This window comes from Brachyistius frenatus, unplaced genomic scaffold (assembly GCF_029030835.1).
Source record: "Brachyistius frenatus isolate BFR_SWC_R1_liver_20210118 unplaced genomic scaffold, ASM2903083v1 Contig_392, whole genome shotgun sequence".
NCBI classification, from domain to species: Eukaryota; Metazoa; Chordata; class Actinopteri; family Embiotocidae; genus Brachyistius; species Brachyistius frenatus.
The window spans coordinates 178126-199454 of NW_027210991.1; the positions used below are offsets into that span (position 1 = coordinate 178126).

The 21329-nt window shown below is 45.2% G+C and overlaps 3 protein-coding genes across 9 annotated transcripts in view; 1 reads left to right on the forward strand and 2 right to left on the reverse strand.

Moving 5' to 3' along the window:
* Window positions 1–4520, reverse strand: part of LOC138636620 (glycine receptor subunit beta-like) — a 48047-nt gene extending 43527 nt beyond the window's left edge. For 4 of the 7 annotated variants that reach the window (XR_011312307.1, XR_011312309.1, XR_011312308.1 and 1 more), the window contains exon 1: window positions 3828–4518. The gene's annotated coding sequence lies outside the window, so the exon portion shown is untranslated. Of the gene's footprint in view, window positions 1–3827 lie in introns of all 7 variants that reach the window. The other 3 variants (XM_069724709.1, XM_069724710.1, XM_069724711.1) reach the window with 3 other exon arrangements.
* Window positions 4521–9629: 5109 nt separating this feature from the next.
* ndufs8a (NADH:ubiquinone oxidoreductase core subunit S8a) lies at window positions 9630–16244 on the reverse strand. The gene is made up of 8 exons (XM_069724715.1): window positions 16165–16244; window positions 14513–14568; window positions 14136–14198; window positions 13853–13942; window positions 12602–12710; window positions 10796–10859; window positions 10478–10606; window positions 9630–10128 (listed from the first exon to the last, which is right to left on the reverse strand). The coding sequence occupies exons 2-8, from the start codon at window positions 14553–14555 to the stop codon at window positions 9997–9999; spliced, it is 630 nt and encodes a 209-aa protein (XP_069580816.1). The 5' UTR covers window positions 14556–14568; window positions 16165–16244; the 3' UTR covers window positions 9630–9996.
* LOC138636622 (pinopsin) lies at window positions 16169–21268 on the forward strand. Its single transcript, XM_069724712.1, is given in 8 exon segments — window positions 16169–16226; window positions 18512–18648; window positions 18794–18863; window positions 18917–19072; window positions 20074–20212; window positions 20281–20433; window positions 20898–20982; window positions 21059–21268. Coding segments are annotated over 8 exon segments (1008 nt in total).
* The last annotated feature ends 61 nt before the right edge of the window (window positions 21269–21329 follow it).

Genomic DNA, 21329 nt, shown 5'->3' on the forward strand with positions numbered 1-21329 from the left:
AATCCAACAATGCAAAAACCCAACAATGCAACAATCCAACATCCCAACAATCCAACAACCCAATGATACAACAACCCAACAATACAACAACCCAACAATAAAACAACTCAACAATACAACAACCCAACAACTCAACAACCCAACAATACAACAGAACAACAACCCAACAATACAACAATACAACAACCCAACAATAAAACAACTCAACAATACAACAACCCAACAATACAACAGAACAACAACCCAACAATACAACAACCCAACAATGCAAAAATCCAACAATAAAACAACCCAACAATACAACAATCCAACAACCCAACAATACAACGATCCAACAACCCAACAATACAACAACCCAACAATAAAATAACTCAACAATACAACAACCCAACAATCCAACATTGCAAAAACCCAACAATACAACAATCCAACAACCCAACAATCCAACGATCCAACAAACCAACAATACAACAACCCAACAATAAAACAACTCAACAATACAACAACACAACAGAACAACAACCCAACAATACAACAATCCAACAACCCAACAATAAAACAACTCAACAATACAACAACCCAACAGAACAACAACCCAACAATACAACAACCCAACAATAAAACAACTCAACAATACAACAATACAACCCAACAATCCAACATTGCAAAAACCCAACAATACAACAATACAACATCCCAACATCCCAACAACCCAATGATACAACAACCCACCAATACAACGATCCGACGATCCAACAACCCAACAATACAATGATCCAACAACCCAACAATACAACAAACCAACAATAAAACAACTCAAAAATCCAACAACCCAACAGAACAACAATCCAACAACCCAACAATCCAACGATCCAACAACCCAACAATAAAACAACTCAACAATACAACAACCCAACAATACAACAGAACAACAACCCAACAATACAACAACCCAACAATAAAACAACTCAACAATACAACAACCCAACAATCCAACATTGCAAAAACCCAACAATACAACATCCCAACATCCCAACAACCCAATGATACAACAACCCACCAATTCAACGATCCGACGATCCAACAACCCAACAATACAACAACCCAACAATAAAACAACTCAAAAATCCAACAACCCAACAGAACAACAATACAACAATCCAACAACCCAACAATCCAACGATCCAACAACCCAACAATAAAACAGTACAACAACTCAACAATCTAGCAATACAAAAACCCAACAATACAACAACCCAACAATACAACAGTACAACAACTCAACAATCTAGCAATACAACAACCCAACAATCCAACAATGCAAAAACCCAACAATGCAACAATCCAACATCCCAACAATCCAACAACCCAATGATACAACAACCCAACAATACAACAACCCAACAATAAAACAACTCAACAATACAACAACCCAACAACTCAACAACCCAACAATACAACAGAACAACAACCCAACAATACAACAATCCAACAACCCAACAATAAAACAACTCAACAATACAACAACCCAACAATACAACAGAACAACAACCCAACAATACAACAACCCAACAATACAACAACCCAACAATACAACAACCCAACAATGCAAAAATCCAACAATAAAACAACCCAACAATACAACAATCCAACAACCCAACAATACAACGATCCAACAACCCAACAATACAACAACCCAACAATAAAACAACTCAACAATACAACAACCCAACAATCCAACATTGCAAAAACCCAACAATACAACAATCCAACAACCCAACAATCCAACGATCCAACAAACCAACAATACAACAACCCAACAATAAAACAACTCAACAATACAACAACCCAACAACACAACAGAACAACAACCCAACAATACAACAATCCAACAACCCAACAATCCAACGATCCAACAACCCAACAATACAACAACCCAACAATAAAACAACTCAACAATACAACAACCCAACAGAACAACAACCCAACAATACAACAACCCAACAATAAAACAACTCAACAATACAACAATACAACCCAACAATCCAACATTGCAAAAACCCAACAATACAACAATACAACATCCCAACATCCCAACAACCCAATGATACAACAACCCACCAATACAACGATCCGACGATCCAACAACCCAACAATACAATGATCCAACAACCCAACAATACAACAAACCAACAATAAAACAACTCAAAAATCCAACAACCCAACAGAACAACAATCCAACAACCCAACAATCCAACGATCCAACAACCCAACAATAAAACAACTCAACAATACAACAACCCAACAATCCAACATTGCAAAAACCCAACAATACAACATCCCAACATCCCAACAACCCAATGATACAACAACCCACCAATACAACGATCCGACGATCCAACAACCCAACAATACAACAACCCAACAATACAACAACCCAACAATAAAACAACTCAAAAATCCAACAACCCAACAGAACAACAATACAACAATCCAACAACCCAACAATCCAACGATCCAACAACCCAACAATAAAACAACTCAACAATTCAACAATACAACAACCCAACAATACAACAGAACAACAACCCAACAACCCAACAATACAACAACCCAACAATAAAACAACTCAACAATACAACAATCCAACATTGCAAAAACCCAACAATACAACATCCCAACAACCCAATGATACAACAACCCAACAATCCAACAATCCAATCCAACAATACAACAATCCAACAACCCAACAATACAACGATCCAACAACCCAACAATACAACAACCCAACAATAAAACAACTCAACAATACAACAGAACAACAACCCAACAATCTAGCAACACAACAACCCAACAATACAACAATACAAAAACCCAACAACCCAACAATACAACTATACAACAACAACAACAATACATCCCAACAATCCAACGATCCAACAACCACACAACCGAACAACCCAGAAACCCAACAATCCAACAATCCAACAACCCAACAACCCAACAACCAACAATACAATAATGCAACAATCCAACGATGTAACAACCAAACAATCCAACTCAAAAATACAACAATACAACAAAACAACAACCCAACATCCCAACAACCCAACAACACAACACCTCAACAATACACCAACTCAACAATCCAACAACCCAGTATGAACAACTGCAGCACCTTCGACTCTAATGCTCATCACTAGTGGACATGCAGCTCTCCTTGAGAAGGTGAACTGGAGCAGCATCGTTCATCAGGAGAAACTAGTGGGACGGGGGTACTGCAGCGTTAGACTACACTGTCAGGATACGATGACACAGCTCACTGAGACTGTTACAGTCTCGCACGCACACACACACACACACACACACACACACACACACACACACACACACACACACACACACACACACACACACACACACACACACACACACACACACACACACACACACACTGCTCTGGGTTGGGCTGCAGGAACACTAACAGCTCATGTCACTGTGATTTATTACAGGCAGGAAGAACACTGAGGCTCATACATGTTCACAAGGACAGGACACACACACACACACGCACGCACACATACGCACACACAGACACACACACGAATACACGCACGCACACGCACACACACACACACACACACACGCACGCACACATACGCACACACAGACACACACACGAATACACGCATGCACACGCACACGCACACACACACACACACACACGCACACGCACACACACACACACACACGCACACACACACGCACACACAGTGCACCCCACAGCTGCAGAGAACAGAGAACAGCCATGTTCCTGTGGTTCTTACCTCGGCTCGGTCCGATCCGGTTCTGCTCCCCCAGACTGCGTCGGTGATGCTGCTCCGCTGCAGCAGGCTACATGTCCTCCCTCTGCTGCGTCCGCTGTGCGTTCGTCTCTCGCTGCTCCAAGTTCCTGTGTGAGCCTGAGGGAAGCAGCACAGTTACTGACTCACAGCTCATTAACACATCACAGGAGGAGGATGAACTCCGACCCACGATGGAACAGGACCGCCTTGCATTTCCTCAAAATGAGGGAGACTAACCAAGTGATCCCACACAGGACTCAGAACCAAATGGAGATTGTACTCATCCTCCGCTGTGACAGCTCCAGTTAAGATCTTCATTAGCCCAATAATAAAGAGGACGAACCTCAAACGCTCTGCTGCAGCTTCACGTCACACACTTCCTCCACCAAGAGAATTTAACTGATTCAAACCTTTTGGGTTTGAAGAGCGGCTGTGATTGGACAATGAGAATACTCTCATGAAATGATTATTACATCATCAGTTTACCTCCCTGTTGGAGGAGGAGCACATCATTTCAATGTCCATTTAAATTGTTCAAGTTCAATCAAACAAATAAGTGCTGACCCAGCAGAGTTCCCAGAGAGACGCGGTGTTCCCGAGCAGAACCACTAACCCACAGAACTTTAATCACAGAAAGAGGAAGAAAGAGTTTGAATGGCAGTGGATGAAAAGTGAGGATGAGGATGAGGTTGAAGATGAGGATGATGAGGAAGAAGATGGGATGAAGATGGGGATGGGGATGAGGATGGGATGAGGAGGATGATGAGGATGAAGACAAAGATGGGAAAGAGGATGAAGATGGGGATGAAGATGAATATAAGGATGAGGATGGCGATGGGGATGAGAATGACATTGAGGATGGGGATGATGAGGATGAAGATGAGGATGAAGATGGGGATGAAGATGAGGATGAGGATAGGGATGAGGATGGGGATGAGAATGAAGATCAGGATGGGGATGAAGATGAAAATGAGGATGGAGATGAGGATGAAGATGAGGATGAGGATGAAGATGGGGATGTAGATGAGGATGGGGATGAGGATGGGATGAGGAGGATGAAGACAAAGTTGGGAATGAGGACGAGGATGGGGATGAAGATGAATATAAGGATGAGGATGGGGATGATGAGGATCGAATGATGAGGATGAAGATGGGGAAGAAGATGAGGATAGGAATGAGGATGGGGATGAGAATGAAGATGAGGATGGGGATGAAGATGAAAATGAGGATAGGATGAGGATGAGAATGAAAATAAGGATATGAGAATGAAGATGGGGATGAGGAATGGGGATGAAGATGAATATGATGATGGAGATGAGGATGAAGATGAGGATGAAGACGGGGATGAGGATGTGATGATGAGGATGAGGATAAAGATGGGGATGAAGATGGGGTTGAAGATGAGGATGAAGATGGGGATGAGGATAAAGATGGGGATGAAGATGGGGATGGGGATGAGGATGAAGATGAGGATGGGGATGAGGATGGGATGAGAATGGTATGATGAGGATGAAGACAAAGATGGGGATGAGGATGAAGATGAATATGAAGATGAGGATGAAGATTAAGATGGGGATGAGGATGGGAATGGGGTTGGGGATGAAGATGAATATGAGGATGGGTATGAGGAAGCAGATGAGGACGATGAAGATGAGGAGGATGAGGTTGAAGATGAGGATGAGGAAGAGGATGGGATGACGATGATGAAGATGAAGATGAAGGTGGGGATGATGAGGATGGGGAAGAAGATCAAGATGAGGATGAGGATGAAGATGGAGATTAAGATGGGGATGAAGATCGGGTTGGGGATGAAGATGAATATGAGGATGAAGATGAAGATGAAGATGAAGATGGGGATGGGGATGTGGATGTGGATGTAGATGAATGAGGATGGGGATGAGGAAGCGGATGAAGATGAGGTTGAAAATGAGGATGATGAGGATGAAGGTGGTGATGATGAGGATGAGGAAGAAGATGAAGATGAAGATGAGGATGAAAATGGAGATTAAGATGGGGATGGGGATGAGGATGGGGATGGGGATGAGGATGAGGATGAGGATGAGGATGAGGATGGGGATGAGGATGGGGATGAGGATGAGGATGGGGATGAGGATGAGGATGGGGATGAGGATGAGGATGAGGATGGGGATGAGGATGAGGATGGGGATGAGGATGAGGATGAGGATGAGGATGGGGATGAGGATGAGGATGGGGATGAGGATGAGGATGCTGACATCCTAAATGTTAGGCGGCCATCCGGTTACGTCACTCCGTTCTTTCAGGATTTGACTGATAGTTTCGCAGATCGATTTAAAAGCAGCAGAGAAAAACACGCGTGCAACATTTTCCATCGATTGTGAATCAGTCAGTTCTTTTTTAATCAATCATCAGTATGATGTCACCATTTTACGATGTTTTCATTTGATTATCTCCACTAATAAAAGACAACATAACAAATATTGAAACAGAAATTGTATTCTTTTATAAAAAATAATTTCTCATTTTGAATCTGATGCAGCAACACGTCTCTATGAAGTTGTTCCAGGATCATGTTCACCACTGAGCTGCATCAACTCTTCTTTTAACAACACTCTGGAAACGTTGGGGAACTGAGGAGACCATTTTCTGGAGTTTTGAAAGTGAAATGTGGTCCCATTCTGGCCTGATAGAGGATTCCAGCTGCTCAACAGTTCAGGGTCTCCTTTGTTGTATTGTTCATGTCCTGATGCTCCAGATGTTTCCAATGATTGACAGGTCTGGACTGCAGGAGGCCAGTTTATCAGCGGACTCTTCTACTAGAGAACCATGCTGTTGGAATACGTGCAGAATGTGGTTGGACGTTGTTCTGCTGAAATAAACAAGACCTTCCCTGAAAGAGACGTTGTCTGGATGGCAGCATATGTTGCTCCAAAACCTGAATATATCATTCAGCATTAGTGCTTCCTTCCAGATGTTCAAGCTACCCATGGCATGTGCACTAATGCATCCCTGTACCATCACAGATGCTGGCTTTAGAACTGAGCTGGATGGTCCCTCTCCCTAACCTCTTTAAAGATCACCCCCATCCAATACTGGTTTTCACAAGTGTTCCTGAGCCCATGCAGTGATTTCCACTCCAGAACAGTGTGTTTTTAATGCAGTGCTGCCTGAGGGCCCGAAGATCACCACCATCCAATATTGGTTTCCAGCCTTGTCCCTTGTGTTCAGAGATTTCTCCAGATTCTCTGAATCTTTTAATGATATTATGAACCGTAGACGATGAAATCCACTAATTCTTTGTAGTTTATTTCTCAGTGCAGTGATGCAGTCTGTCTGTCTGTCATCTATCCATATCTGTATCAGATAGAAGCAGACATGTCTATGTGTACATCCACACTGCGTTCGTCCATCAGACATTCAGGATCATCATCATGTCCTGCTGAAGGTTGGATGAACTTCAAGACTTGTTTAAAGTTGAGTCAACACAGATTTACGTGATTTTATAATGTGATTAAATAAACCACGTTGAGACATGAACTCACAAACTGCACACATGTAGCGTGTGGTATGGACATCACTGCCCTGACCCATCCCGTCCCATCCTGTCCAGTCCCTTCCTGTCCCATCCTGTATAATCCTGTCCCATCCTGTCCAGTCCTGTTCTGTCCCATCCCATCCTTTCCTGTCCTGACCCATCCTGTCCCCTCCTGACCTGTACTGTCCCATCCTGTCACCTCCTGACCCATCCTGTCCTATCCCATTTTGACCCATCTTGTCCTGTCCCATCCTGACCCATCCCATTTTGACCCATTCTGTCCTGTACTGTCCCCTCCTGACCCATCCTGTCCTATCCCATTTTGACCCATCTTGTCCTGTCCTGTCCCGTCCCATCCTGTCCCATCCTGTACTGACCCATCCTGTCCTGTCCCATCCTGACCCATTCTGTCCTGTCACATCCTTTCTCGTCCTATACAATCCTGTCCCATACCGTCCCATCCTGTCCCATATAGTCCCGTCCTGTCCTATCATGACCCATCCAGTCCTTTACCATCCTGTCCTGTCATATCCTGACCCATTTTCTCCCATCCTTACCCATTAAGTCCTGTCCTGTCCCATCCTGACCTTTACTGTCCCATCCTGCCCCCTCCTGACCCATCCTGTCCTCTCCTGTACCGTCCTGTCCCATCCCGTCCAGTCCCCTCCTGTACAATCCTGTCCTGTCCCACCCTGTCCCATCCCATTTTGTCCCATCCTGTCCTATACAATCCTGTCCCATATAGTCCTGTCCCATCCCATCTTGTGCCGTCCTGTCCCATCCCGTCCTGTCCTATCCTGCCCCATCTTTTCCCATCCCGTCCTATCCTGTCCCCTCCTGTCCCGTTTTGTCCCATCCTGTTCTGTCCCATCCCGACCTGTCCCATCCTTTCCCATCCTGTCCCATCCTGTCCTATCCCATTTTGACCCATCCTGTCCTGTCCCATCCTGCCCTGACCGATCCTATCCCGTCTCTTCCTGTCCCGTCCTATCCTGTCCCATTCTGTCCAGTCCCCTCCTGTCCCGTTTTGTCCCATCCTGTTCTGTCCCATCCTTTCCCGTCCTGTCCCCTCCTGTCCTATCCCATTTTGACCCATCCTGTCCTGTCCCATCCCGTCCCATCCTGCCCTGTCCCGTCTCTTCCTGTCCCATTCTGTCCCGTCCTTTCTCATTCTGTCCCCTCCTGACCCATTATGTCCTATCCCATTTTGACCCATCTTGTCCTATCCTGTCCCGTCCCATCCTGACCTATCCTGTACATCCTGTCCTTTCCTGTCCCATCCCCTCCTGTACAATCCTGTCCTGCCCGATACAATCCTGTCCCATCCCGACCCGTCCCATCCCATATAGTCCCGTCCTGTCCCATCCTGACCAATCCCATTTTGACCCATCTTGTCCTGTCCTGTCCCATCATATCCTGACTAATTTTGTCCTGTCCCGTTCCATCCCATCCTGTCCCATACATCCTACAGGATTGGATGGGAAAAGTGGGGACGGGATGGGACGGGACAGAACAAGTTAGGATAGGACACGATGTACAGACAGGTCAGGATGGGTCAGGAGGGGACAGGACAGGATAGGACCCATCCTGACCTGGCCTATACCATCTTGTCCCCTCCTGTCCTGTCCCGTCCCAACTTCTCCCATCCTGACCTGTCCTGTACCATCCTTTCCCGTCCCATCCTGACCCGTCCTGTCCTGTCCCCGGAGACCTGCAGAAGACGTCCCGTCATCAGTGACGGTTCAGTCCTCTCTGATTGTGGGTGCGTCGTCTTTCCTGCTCTCCACTCACCCGTTGCCATGGTGACGCGTGGTGTCGGGGATGCGTTGGTTTAAATCCAACAATATAATAAACAGCTGAAGACGTCACGTGACTCATTTATGGACATCTGATATTTGACACCAATGAATAATAATGAAGGAAGTGATCCGGTGCACCTGTTGTTGTGGAGCAGCAGAGCTGGAAGGACTCCGACATCACGGACAGAACCGCTGCTGGTTCTGGTTCTGGTTCTGATCTGAAACCAGGACGGCTGCCGATGAAACGTGAACTCTGCTCCTGGAGGACGTGGAGTCGGTCACGTGATCTGCACTGAGACCGGTGCTGACTCAGCAGAAACTCACCACGGGCCGACGACCCACACTTCTGAGGTCACAGAGGCCGACGGGAGCTCCGTGTTGATTGGTCGGTGCGTCTCCTGGGTGACGTCAGAGACGTGTTCTGCTGATGTGGAGGTTTAATGTTGGGTTTGAAAACGCTGACTTCACACGTGGTGTTTCTCCAGATTTTATTAGGTTGAGGATGGAAACACTGATCCATGAGAGACATGATGGGACAGCATGCAGGGACGTGTCCCAGCAGGACGTGTCCTCACTGCAGGACGACTCGAACCGCCGCAGTACTTCTGATCATAAATATGTCAAACAAACAAACATATCACAAGAAAGTCATCGGATCAGCGGGAGGTCCGACCTGAATCCTGTCTGTCCCCTCACACTATGTACAGGATGGACAAGTGTGTGTGTGTGTGTGTGTGTGTGTGTGTGTGTGTGTGTGTGTGTGTGTGTGTGTGTGTGTGTGTGTGTGTGTGTGTGTGTGTGTGTGTGTGTGTGTGTGTGTGTGTGTGTGTGTGTGTGTCTATCGGTAGAGGTAATCAGCCTGGATGTTGGCAGCGATCTCTGCCTCCCACTTGTCTCCGTTGTTGAGCAGCTTCTCCTTGTTGTAGAGCAGCTCCTCATGGGTCTCCGTGGAGAACTCAAAGTTAGGGCCCTGAGAGGGGGACACGGGGGAGTGGACATGAGGAGGACATAGGACATGAGGAGAACAGGGGACATGAGGAGGACAGGGGAACAGGCAGGGAGAAAAGAACAAAGAGAAATCAGACAGGAAGAGGCCGATCATCATGTTAAATATCTCTCACCCACAGGATGCTGACCCCTGCTGGCCAGCCTGTAGTACTGCAGTACTACAGTTCAAATGAGGAGCGAGGGTTATTGAAGAGGACCTGCGCACTGTGTGTGTGTGTGTGTGTGTGTGTGTGTGTGTGTGTGTGTGTGTGTGTGTGTGTGTGTGTGTGTGTGTGTGTGTGTGTGTGTGTGTGGTCCAGGGTCACACACACCTCGACGATGGCGTCTACAGGACACGCCTCCTGACAGAAGCCACAGTAGATACATTTGGTCATGTCGATGTCGTAGCGAGTCGTCCTCCTGCTGCCGTCAGCTCGGCCCTCCGCCTCGATGGTGATGGCCTGGAACACATAGGAGGAGGTCACAGCGCCCCCTGCTGCTCACTGCACCACATCACAAGAATGCTTCAGTCTATAGTCTCACTATTCTCAATCATCTACTATCTGTGTGTGTGTGTGTGTGTGTGTGTGTGTGTGTGTGTGTGTGTGTGTGTGTGTGTGTGTGTGTGTGTGTGTGTGTGTGTGTGTTACCTGAGCAGGACAGACAGCTTCACACAGCTTGCAGGCGATGCAGCGTTCCTCTCCTGAAGGGTACCTGAACATCATCAGAGACTCGTTAAGGTTTGTTACAACACTCACAGTGTCAGACCATAGAAGCGGTGATGTGTTCAGGTGTCATGTGTTCAGGTGTGATGTGTTCAGGTGTCATGTGTTCAGGTGTCATGTGTTCAGGTGTGATGTGTTCAGGTGTCATGTGTTCAGGTGTCATGTATTCAGGTGTGATGTGTTCAGGTGTCATGTGTGATGTGTTCAGGTGTGATGTGTTCAGGTGTCATGTGTTCAGGTGTGATGTGTTCAGGTGTGATGTGTTCAGGTGTCATGTGTTCAGGTGTGATGTGTTCAGGTGTCATGTGTTCAGGTGTCATCTGTTCAGGTGTCATGTGTTCAGGTGTGATGTGTTCAGGTGTCATGTGTTCAGGTGTGATGTGTTCAGGTGTCATGTGTTCAGATGTCATGTGTTCAGGTGTGATGTGTTCAGGTGTGATGTCTTCAGGTGTCATCTGTTCAGGTGTCATGTGTTCAGGTGTGATGTGTTCAGGTGTCATGTGGTCAGGTGTCATGTGTTCAGGTGTGATGTGTTCAGGTGTCATCTGTTCAGATGTCATGTGTTCAGGTGTCATGTGTTCAGGTGTGACTTCCATCCTGAGGACACACTGGAAGACGAATCGGCTGACGTCCTCTGAGGACCAATAAAAATAAAAGCAGCTCCATGTGTTCATGTCCGACCAGGTGATCTGGTGAGTTTGTCATCTTACAGAGGGTTTAATTTGGACTTTTTCCTCCATTCAGTCGTTCACCCGATCTGATTTGATCTGATTCTGATCTGATCCTGATTCTGATCCTGATTTGATCCTGATTTGATCTGATTCTGATCTGATTTGATCTGATTCTGATTCTGATCCTGATTTGATTCTGATTTGATCTGATTCTGATCTGATTTGATCTGATTCTGATCTGATTTGGTCTGATTCTGATCTGATTCTGATTTGATCTGATTATGATCTGATTTGGTCTGATTCTGATCTGATCTGGTTCTGATCTGATTTGATCTGATCTGATTCTGATCTGATTCTGATTCTGATTCTGATCTGATCTGATCTGATCTGATCTGATCTGATCTGATCCTCTGCCTGCTGCTTTATTTCTATTTAAATCCTGTGATTGTGCCGTCAGTCAGCTGGAACTTCCTGCAGACTGAAGCAGCTGATCAGTGAATAAAAACACAGACGTTGGTGTCAGCGAACCTCCGGGTTCATCTTTCTTTCAGTTAATATCATGTTATTCCGACACACATCACCCACAGCTGTGGATCAATAAGTAATGAATAACTAATGAATCAGTTCCAGGTACAGACCAACCCTAACCCGTAGTATATGTTTCATATATTATATTATCTATATATTTATAACAGGGACCCGTTAAACGCCTCTTCTCATGCATCTGTTTGTCTTGTAGTTCTTATCTCCTGTAATTTCACATCAGACCCACAGCTGAGGCCCCGCCCCCTTTAATCCACAGCAGTGGAGACCTGCTGGAACAATGACTTGATGTGAGCTGAATCCTTGTTGTGGTGTTCAGGTTCCTGTTCTGCTGCTTGTTGACTTGGATGTTTTTGTGACGTGTTGGTTTCCATGAACAGCAGGTGAAGTGAGATCGGACCTCAGGTGGTCACCTCCACCTGTGTGTTTAACGGGAACAAAGACCCGGTCCTCCAGGTCCAGGTCTTTGTTCACTCCACTGGTTCTGACCCGGTTCACCTCCAGACCGGCTGCTCACCTGCGTAGAGCGTGTTCTCCTCTGAAGCGTGGAGACAGAGGACCCTTCTCAAACGGGTAGTTGATGGTGGCAGGTTCTCTGAACAGGTAACTCATGGTCATCCCCAGACCTGGAGACACACACACACACACACACACACACACACACACACACACACACACACACACACACACACACACACACACACACACACACACACACACCTAACAGTTAGAAGAACCAGGCTAACTTTAGAGCTAACAGCTGGAAGAACCAGGCTAACTTTAGAGCTAACAGCTGGAAGAACCAGGCTAACTTTAGAGCTAACAGCTGGAAGAACCAGGCTAACTTTAGAGCTAACAGCTGGAAGAACCAGGCTAACTTTAGAGCTAACAGTTAGAAGAACCAGGCTAACTTTAGAGCTCACAGCTGGAAGAACCAGGCTAACTTTAGAGCTAACAGTTAGAAGAACCAGGCTAACTTTAGAGCTAACAGCTGGAAGAACCAGGCTAACTTTAGAGCTAACAGTTAGTAGAACCAGGCTAACTTTAGAGCTCACAGCTGGAAGAACCAGGCTAACTTTAGAGCTAACAGTTAGAAGAACCAGGCTAACTTTAGAGCTAACAGCTGGAAGAACCAGGCTAACTTTAGAGCTAACAGTTAGAAGAACCAGGCTAACTTTGGAGCTAACAGCTGGAAGAACCAGGCTAACTTTAGAGCTAACAGTTAGAAGAAACAGGCTAACTTTAGAGCTAACAGCTGGAAGAACCAGGCTAACTTTAGAGCTAACAGCTGGAAGAACCAGGCTAACTTTAGAGCTAACAGTTAGAAGAACCAGGCTAACTTTAGAGCTAACAGCTGGAAGAACCAGGCTAACTTTAAAGCTAACAGCTGGAAGAACCAGGCTAACTTTAGAGCTAACAGTTAGAAGAACCAGGCTAACTTTAGAGCTAACAGCTGGAAGAACCAGGCTAACTTTAGAGCTAACAGTTAGAAGAACCAGGCTAACTTTGGAGCTAACAGCTGGAAGAACCAGGCTAACTTTAGAGCTAACAGTTAGAAGAACCAGGCTAACTTTGGAGCTAACAGCTGGAAGAACCAGGCTAACTTTAGAGCTAACAGTTAGAAGAACCAGGCTAACTTTAGAGCTAACAGTTAGAAGAACCAGGCTAACTTTAGAGCTAACAGTTAGAAGAACCAGGCTAACTTTAGAGCTAACAGCTGGAAGACACCATGCAATGATTGCCCACTGTTCCACGTGTGACCTCTGACCTCTGAACAGCTCTGTCCACAGGAGCGTCTGAGCAGCTCGGTCTGTGATGGACTTCATGTCTGTCGGGATCTCCTGGGCGTTCACGTACTCTACACACACACACACACACACACACACACACACACACACACACACACACACACACACACACACACACACACACACACACACACACACACACACACACACACACACAGCAGAGGTTACCATGGCGACCCAGCCCGGGTCTCAGTCATGAATCCAGAACCCTGAGGGCCCGTCAGGAGCTGCAGTGCTACTTACTGAACCCCTCCCTCTGGGCCGACACGCTGAAGGACCTCAGACTGTGGCTGGCCACCAACATGCCTGCAGGAGGAGAGAAACAGATGGTGGTGAGACGTTCACTGGACCAGCAGCAGTCCTGGTCCACCTCCACCCATCAGGGACATCCTGGTGGACGGAGCTCGTTTATGGACAACACATGATTCTACAGGTCCTCACTGCTGGTGTGTCACGAACTACACATGTTAATCGGTTATTGATCGATTATTGATCAGCTGATTGGACACATCAGCGAACACAGCCTGTGTGTGTGTGTGTGTGTGTGTGTGTGTGTGTGTGTGTGTGTGTGTGTGTGTGTGTGTGTGTGTGTGTGTGTGTGTGTGTGTGTGTGTGTCTACCTGGCCTTGACACATTGTACAATAAACGCAGTGTTGCAGCCATCACGTCTCTGCACCTGAAACAGAAGAAATTTAGATCATCCAGGTGAGTCAGCGTGATGTGTTCAGGTACACAGCAGCTCTACAAACTCTATAACTATAACTCCCTTTTTTCATCTCTATAACTCCTCTATATCTCCTCCTCTATATCTCCTGTATATCTCCTCTATAACTCCTCCTCTATATCTCCTCTATAACTCCTCTATAACTCCTCTATATCTCCTCTATAACTCCTCTATAACTCCTCTATATCGCCTCTATAACTCCTCTATAACTCCTCTATATCTCCTCTATATCTCCTCTATAACTCCTCTATATATCCTCTATAACTCCTCTATATCTCCTCTATAACTCCTCTATATCTCCTCTATAACTCCTCTATAACTCCTCTATAGCTCCTCTATATCTCCTCTATAACTCCTCTATAACTCCTCTATATCGCCTCTATAACTCCTCTATAACTCCTCTATATCTCCTCTATATCTCCTCTATAACTCCTCTATATATCCTCTATAACTCCTCTATATCTCCTCTATAACTCCTCTATAACTCCTCTATAACTCCTCTATATATCCTCTATAACTCCTCTATATCTCCTCTATAACTCCTCTATATCTCCTCTATATCTCCTCTATATATCCTCTATAACTCCTCTATAACTCCTCTATATATCCTCTATAACTCCTCTATATCTCCTCTATAACTCCTCTATAACTCCTCTATAACTCCTCTATATAACTCCTCTATATCTCCTCTATAACTCCTATATATCTCCTCTATAACTCCTCTATAACTCCTCTATATCTCCTCTATATCTCCTCTATAACTCCTCTATATATCCTCTATAACTCCTCTATATATCCTCTATAACTCCTCTATATCTCCTCTATAACTCCTCTATAACTCCTCTATATCTCCTCTATAACTCCTCTATATCTCCTCTATAACTCCTCTATAACTCCTCTATATCTCCTCTATATCTCCTCTATAACTCCTCTATATCTCCTCTATAACTCCTCTATAACTCCTCTATAGCTCCTCTATATCTCCTCTATAACTCCTCTATAACTCCTCTATATCGCCTCTATAACTCCTCTATAACTCCTCTATATCTCCTCTATATCTCCTCTATAACTCCTCTATAACTCCTCTATATCTCCTCTATAACTCCTCTATAACTCCTCTATAACTCCTCTATATCTCCTCTATAACTCCTCTATATCTCCTCTATATCTCCTCTATATATCCTCTATAACTCCTCTATATATCCTCTATAACTCCTCTATATCTCCTCTATATCTCCTCTATAACTCCTCTATATCTCCTCTATAACTCCTCTATAACTCCTCTATATATCCTCTATAACTCCTCTATATCTCCTCTATAACTCCTCTCTGAATCGGACTTTACTCTGACAACAGTGAAGGTTTGCAGCTAAGCTAACTCGCTCACAATGAGAGCTCATCCGTCAAGGACTTTTAGCCAGAGGTCGCTCCAGATGAATAAATAAGTCTTTCACACAGTTCAAACACGTCTGACGATAAATGTACTACACAACGGGACGTTAACTCCCTGTAACGAACAGTTTGTTATATTTAAAGGGTAGAACTTACCGAAATGTCGCTATTTGGCCTTCTTAACCAGAACAGCGGACAGTTTGCGGAACGGACACGACGTACACCGGATGTTACACGACGTGATAACGTCACTTCTGCTTTTGTCGTTTTATTGGATGACCGGCAATTCGTCATCCAGGGCGGGCTCTCGTGGCCACGCCCCCTTTCAGGGACAACATTGACATCAAAGGAGAAACGAAGGAAGTTGAGACTTTTCTGCAAACTGCTGCTTTAAACAAACCAGTTTAAATAATAATGCGATGCCGAACAGTTGCTGTATAGTTAGTTACACCAACAATGATGTAAAAAACTCATATCTCCGATATGTTTCTGTCAAGTCCTAAAAAAGGTCCTGATAGGAGGTCTCTATGGAGCCACTCTATAGGACGCCTGAAGGGACCAATGAAAGGGTTCCTGTCTCCTGTGTGGCAGGTCGACAGGAAATAAGTCATCCGGTGGTTTACACCTGATGGTTCAGGAACACTATTTTATGTTGAAGTCTATGAGGAGAGATTCACATGTTCTCCTCCGAAAGGGGTGGGGTCGTTTCTGAAAGACAAAGCTCCCGGATGTGCCGGTCTGAACTCAAACAATTCAGCACACTGATCGGATTTATAAAGACAAATCTAAAGGCCACAAAGACTTTCAGTATTTTAAGAGAATTACATTTCATTTGATTTCGTAGTTATGACCCTGCCATGTTTAATGTCTTTCCTTATTGTAACTTGTTTGTTGTAAACCTCATGTTTATTAATCAAGTTTAAAAAAAAGAAAAAGTAAAGGGAAGCAGCAAATTACCGCCATCTAGTGTGTTGGAGTGTGGACACACACACACACACACACACACACACACACACACACACACACACACACACACACACACACACACACACACACACACACACACACACACACACACACACACACTCATTAAATGGTCCTGATGCTAAGTGCACAAATTAAACATCCATATGACAAACATTGTGCACATCCTCTGGTATCACTGTTGACGTGAACTCTGTGTTGTGTGGTCTCCATGGCAACAGATGATGTCCAGGTGAGCTGCAGGTGTTCCTGCTTCACTTTGAACAGCTGACAGTCACACCGAACCACATCATGTCCTGGTAGAAGTTCGCTTCCACCCCAACAACCTTTTCACATTTCAGACGCAGAAACACCTTGATGAGAGTTTTATTAGACGAATCAGTCACAGACGTCTTCACTGGAGCGGACAGAGACGGACGGACAGAGACAGACGTCTTCACTGGAGCAGGTCACTTTTAATTGGAAATGTTCTGCTGACACTTTGATCTGAGCTCTCAGTAACAAACATCTTGCTGCAACGAAGGAGACAGACGGAGGCCGAAGGAGACAGGTGGAGACAGGTGGAGACAGAAGGAGACAGACGGAGACAGTAGAAGACAGACAGAGACAGTAGGAGACAGGAGGAAACAGGAGGACGCTGTGGACTGAGAGCTGACTGTTAAAGTAAGTGCAGCCTTCCTGACCAGATGGTTTGTTTTTCACACGTTGAGATGCAGTGATTCATTCATTCACTCATTCATTCACTCACTCAATTATTCATTCATTAATTCATTCATTCACTCATTCATTCAATTATTCATTCATTCATTCAATTATCCATTCATTCATTCACTCATTCATTCAATTATTCATTCATTCAATCATTCATTCACTCATTCATTCAATTATCCATTCATTCAATTATTCATTCATTCATTCACTCACTCACTCACTCAATTATCCATTCAATTATCCATTCATTCATTCACTCACTCATTCATTCACTCACTCATTCATTCAATTATTCATTCATTCATTCACTCACTCAATTATTCATTCATTCATTCACTCAATTATTCATTCAATTATTCATTCATTCATTCATTCACTCACTCAATTATTCATTCATTCATTCAATTATCCATTCATTCAATCATTCATTCATTCACTCACTCACTCAATTATTCATTCATTTAATTATCCATTCATTCATTCATTCAATTATTCATTCATTCAATCATTCATTCATTCACTCATTCATTCATTCATTCATTCAAATACATTCTAACTTCCTCCAAGTCCACATGACCCATGTGGCGACTGTCATGTTACAGATGAAGCTTAAAGGTGGATACACGTGTCCTTGTCTGTCCTCATGTTTCCGTCCTCATGTCGCCGTCCTCTGGTCTCCGCCCTCATGTCTCCGTCCTCTGGTCTCTGTCCTCTGGTCTCCGCCCTCATGTCTATGTCCTCTGGTCTCCGCTGTCATCTCTCTGTCCTCATATCTCTGTCCTCTGGTCTCTGACCTCCTCGCGTGCAGTGGACGGACGGTGGAACGGGACGGTGGCCGAGCGCTCGTGGTCGGAGGCGGAGCGGTGGCTGCTGGTGGCGGTTCTGGGACTGGAGATGCTCATGGGAGTTGTAGGAAACACTTTGGTACTGCTGGTGAAAGTCATGGTGAGGTGGTGAAGCTGATGATATTGATGTTGTTTAAATAAATTCATGTTACAGTTTATTATCAGTCTCCATGGAAACGGTTGACTTCAAACATGTGAGCGTCTGGAAACAGATGATGGACGTCCACTCGTCTGTGTTGTTTCAGTGCCGCGGTCAGTTCTCCTGTCGGTACTGGTTTCCTTTCATCAGTCTCACCCTGTCAGATTTAGGTACAGCTCACACTGACACCAGCACCAGTGCATTATGGGATGTCATGTGGTTTATCCTCATATCTGACTATGAACCCTTTATTGTGAAGGCTGCTCCATCCTCATCATCTCTGGCTCCATGCTCGCCATCCTGACGGGAGGTCAGAGGTCACCGTGGTGTGAGGTGGTCAGCCTGCTGAAGTTCTCCTTCATCACCTCCTCTATCGGGAGCCTTGGTACTACACACACACTTCCTCTTCCCACTTCCTCTTCCCACCGGGAGCCTCAGTTCATATTTAACTCAGTTTCCTGACTTCAATTTAATCTGCAGTGAACAACAGTCATATTCATAAATGGAACCGGTGTTATTATTAAAGTTGTTATAATTATTTTGTTTTAGATTTAAATCCACAACATGTTGCATCTCTGCAACGAACTGGAACAAGTTCTGAAATATATTTATATATTCTGTCTTTGGGAACTAAATCAACACACAAACAGGAAGTAGAGTCAGAATGCTTGTCAACCATCAGTTACTCGTTGTAAGCTGAGTTCTATGAGGACATTCATCCCCTCCAGCTGGACCTGAATCTGGATGCAACTGCTCTGTGATACTACTGCAGAGTTACTGTAGCAGTGTCAGTACAGTGATACTGCAGTTTTAGTACAGTGATACTGCAGTGATAGTACAGTGATACTGCAGTGATTCTGCAGTGTTAGTACAGTGATTCTGCAGTGTTAGTACAGTGATTCTGCAGTGTTAGTACAGTGTTAGTACAGTGATACTGGAGTGATTCTGCAGTGTTAGTACTGTGATAGCACAGTGACTCTACAGTGTTAGTATAGTGATACAGAAGTGTTTATACAGTGATACTGCAGTGATAATGCAGTGTTAGTATAGAGATACTACAGTGATACTGAAGTATTAGTACAGTGATACTGAAGTGTTAGTACAGTGATACTACAGTGATACTGAAGTGTTAGTACAGTGATACTGCAGTGTTAGTATAGTGATACAGAAGTGTTTATACAGTGATATTGCAGTTTTAGTACAATGATAGTACAGTGATACTGCAGTGTTAGTACTGTGATACTATGGTGATTCTGCAGTTTTTGTACAGTGATACTGCAGTGTTAGTACAGTTATTCTGCAGTGTTAGCCTAGTGATACTGCAGTGATTCTGCAGTGTTAGTAGACAGCAGCCTCCTGATGGTCCTCTTCTCTTTGTCCTTCCAGCCACCCTCTGTGTGCAGCGGCTGATTGGCCGGGCCTCCATGAGAAGAGCTCTCTTTGTCGTCATGGTGACAGCATGTTTGGCCTCCTGGGTGACAGGCGTGGTTTTCGGGAGCGTCCCTGTGGTCTATGCGTGGATCAGGTGTGCAGCTTGTTTAAACGTTTCAGTTGGAGCCCCCTTGTGTTCATCACGTCTTCCTGTGCCTGCAGGTACGACCCTGCAGAGATGCTGTGCGCCGTCTTCTGGGAGAGCAGCTACTCTGACATGTTGGTCTACATTCTCTGTGCTTTCTCCATCTGCATCTTCCTCCCCTTCCTCCTCATCATCGGCAGCTCTGTGCTGACTACTGTTAGCTGTAACAGGTAAAGCAGCAGACATCAGACGAGGTCAGGTGACCTGACGGGAGCTAAACTGTATCTGAATGAAAGAAAAGAGGCTCAACGAGTCCATTAATTGATCAGCCTTCATCAGGAGAGTTTACAGAATCACCCTCAGTGATGAAGAGGAGGTTGTGTGTGTTTCTCCTCAGTGATGAAGAGGAGGATGTGTGTGTTTCTCCTCAGTGATGAAGAGGAGGTTGTGTGTGTTTCTCCTCAGTGATGAAGAGGAGGATGTGTGTGTTTCTCCTCAGTGATGAAGAGGAGGATGTGTTTCTCCTCAGTGATGAAGAGGATGTGTGTGTTTCTCCTCAGTGATGAAGAGGAGGATGTGTGTTTCTCCTCAGTGATGAAGAGGAGGTTGCGTGTGTTTCTCCTCAGTGATGAAGAGGAGGTTGCGTGTGTTTCTCCTCAGTGATGAAGAGGAGGATGTGTGTGTTTCTCCTCAGTGATGAAGAGGAGGATGTGTGTGAAGTGGCTCCCCTGCTGGTGGCCTCCTACATCACGTGCTACACACCCTTTGTGGTGTCTGAGGTACACAAACTGACACATCATTACTGCGTGTTATTACCGCACACGCGTGTCCACTCACCTCGTGTCTTCCTGCCAGCTCATCCTGCTGGGTCGGATGGACCTGTCTCCGGCACCTGATTGGTTGAGGACACTGTCCTCAGTGATGTCCTACCTGGACTGCGGTCTGAACCCTCTGATCTACTGCTCAAATCAGGACTTCCGGGAGGCGGGCCTAGCCCTGCTGTGGAGCAGAAGGACCGCAGCCTCCGAGCCGGTCCTCACTGCCGTCACCAAACACCAGCTGTGACCCGGGAACACGTGTTCACCGGTCCACACGTGTTCACCGGTCCACACGTGTTCACCGGTCC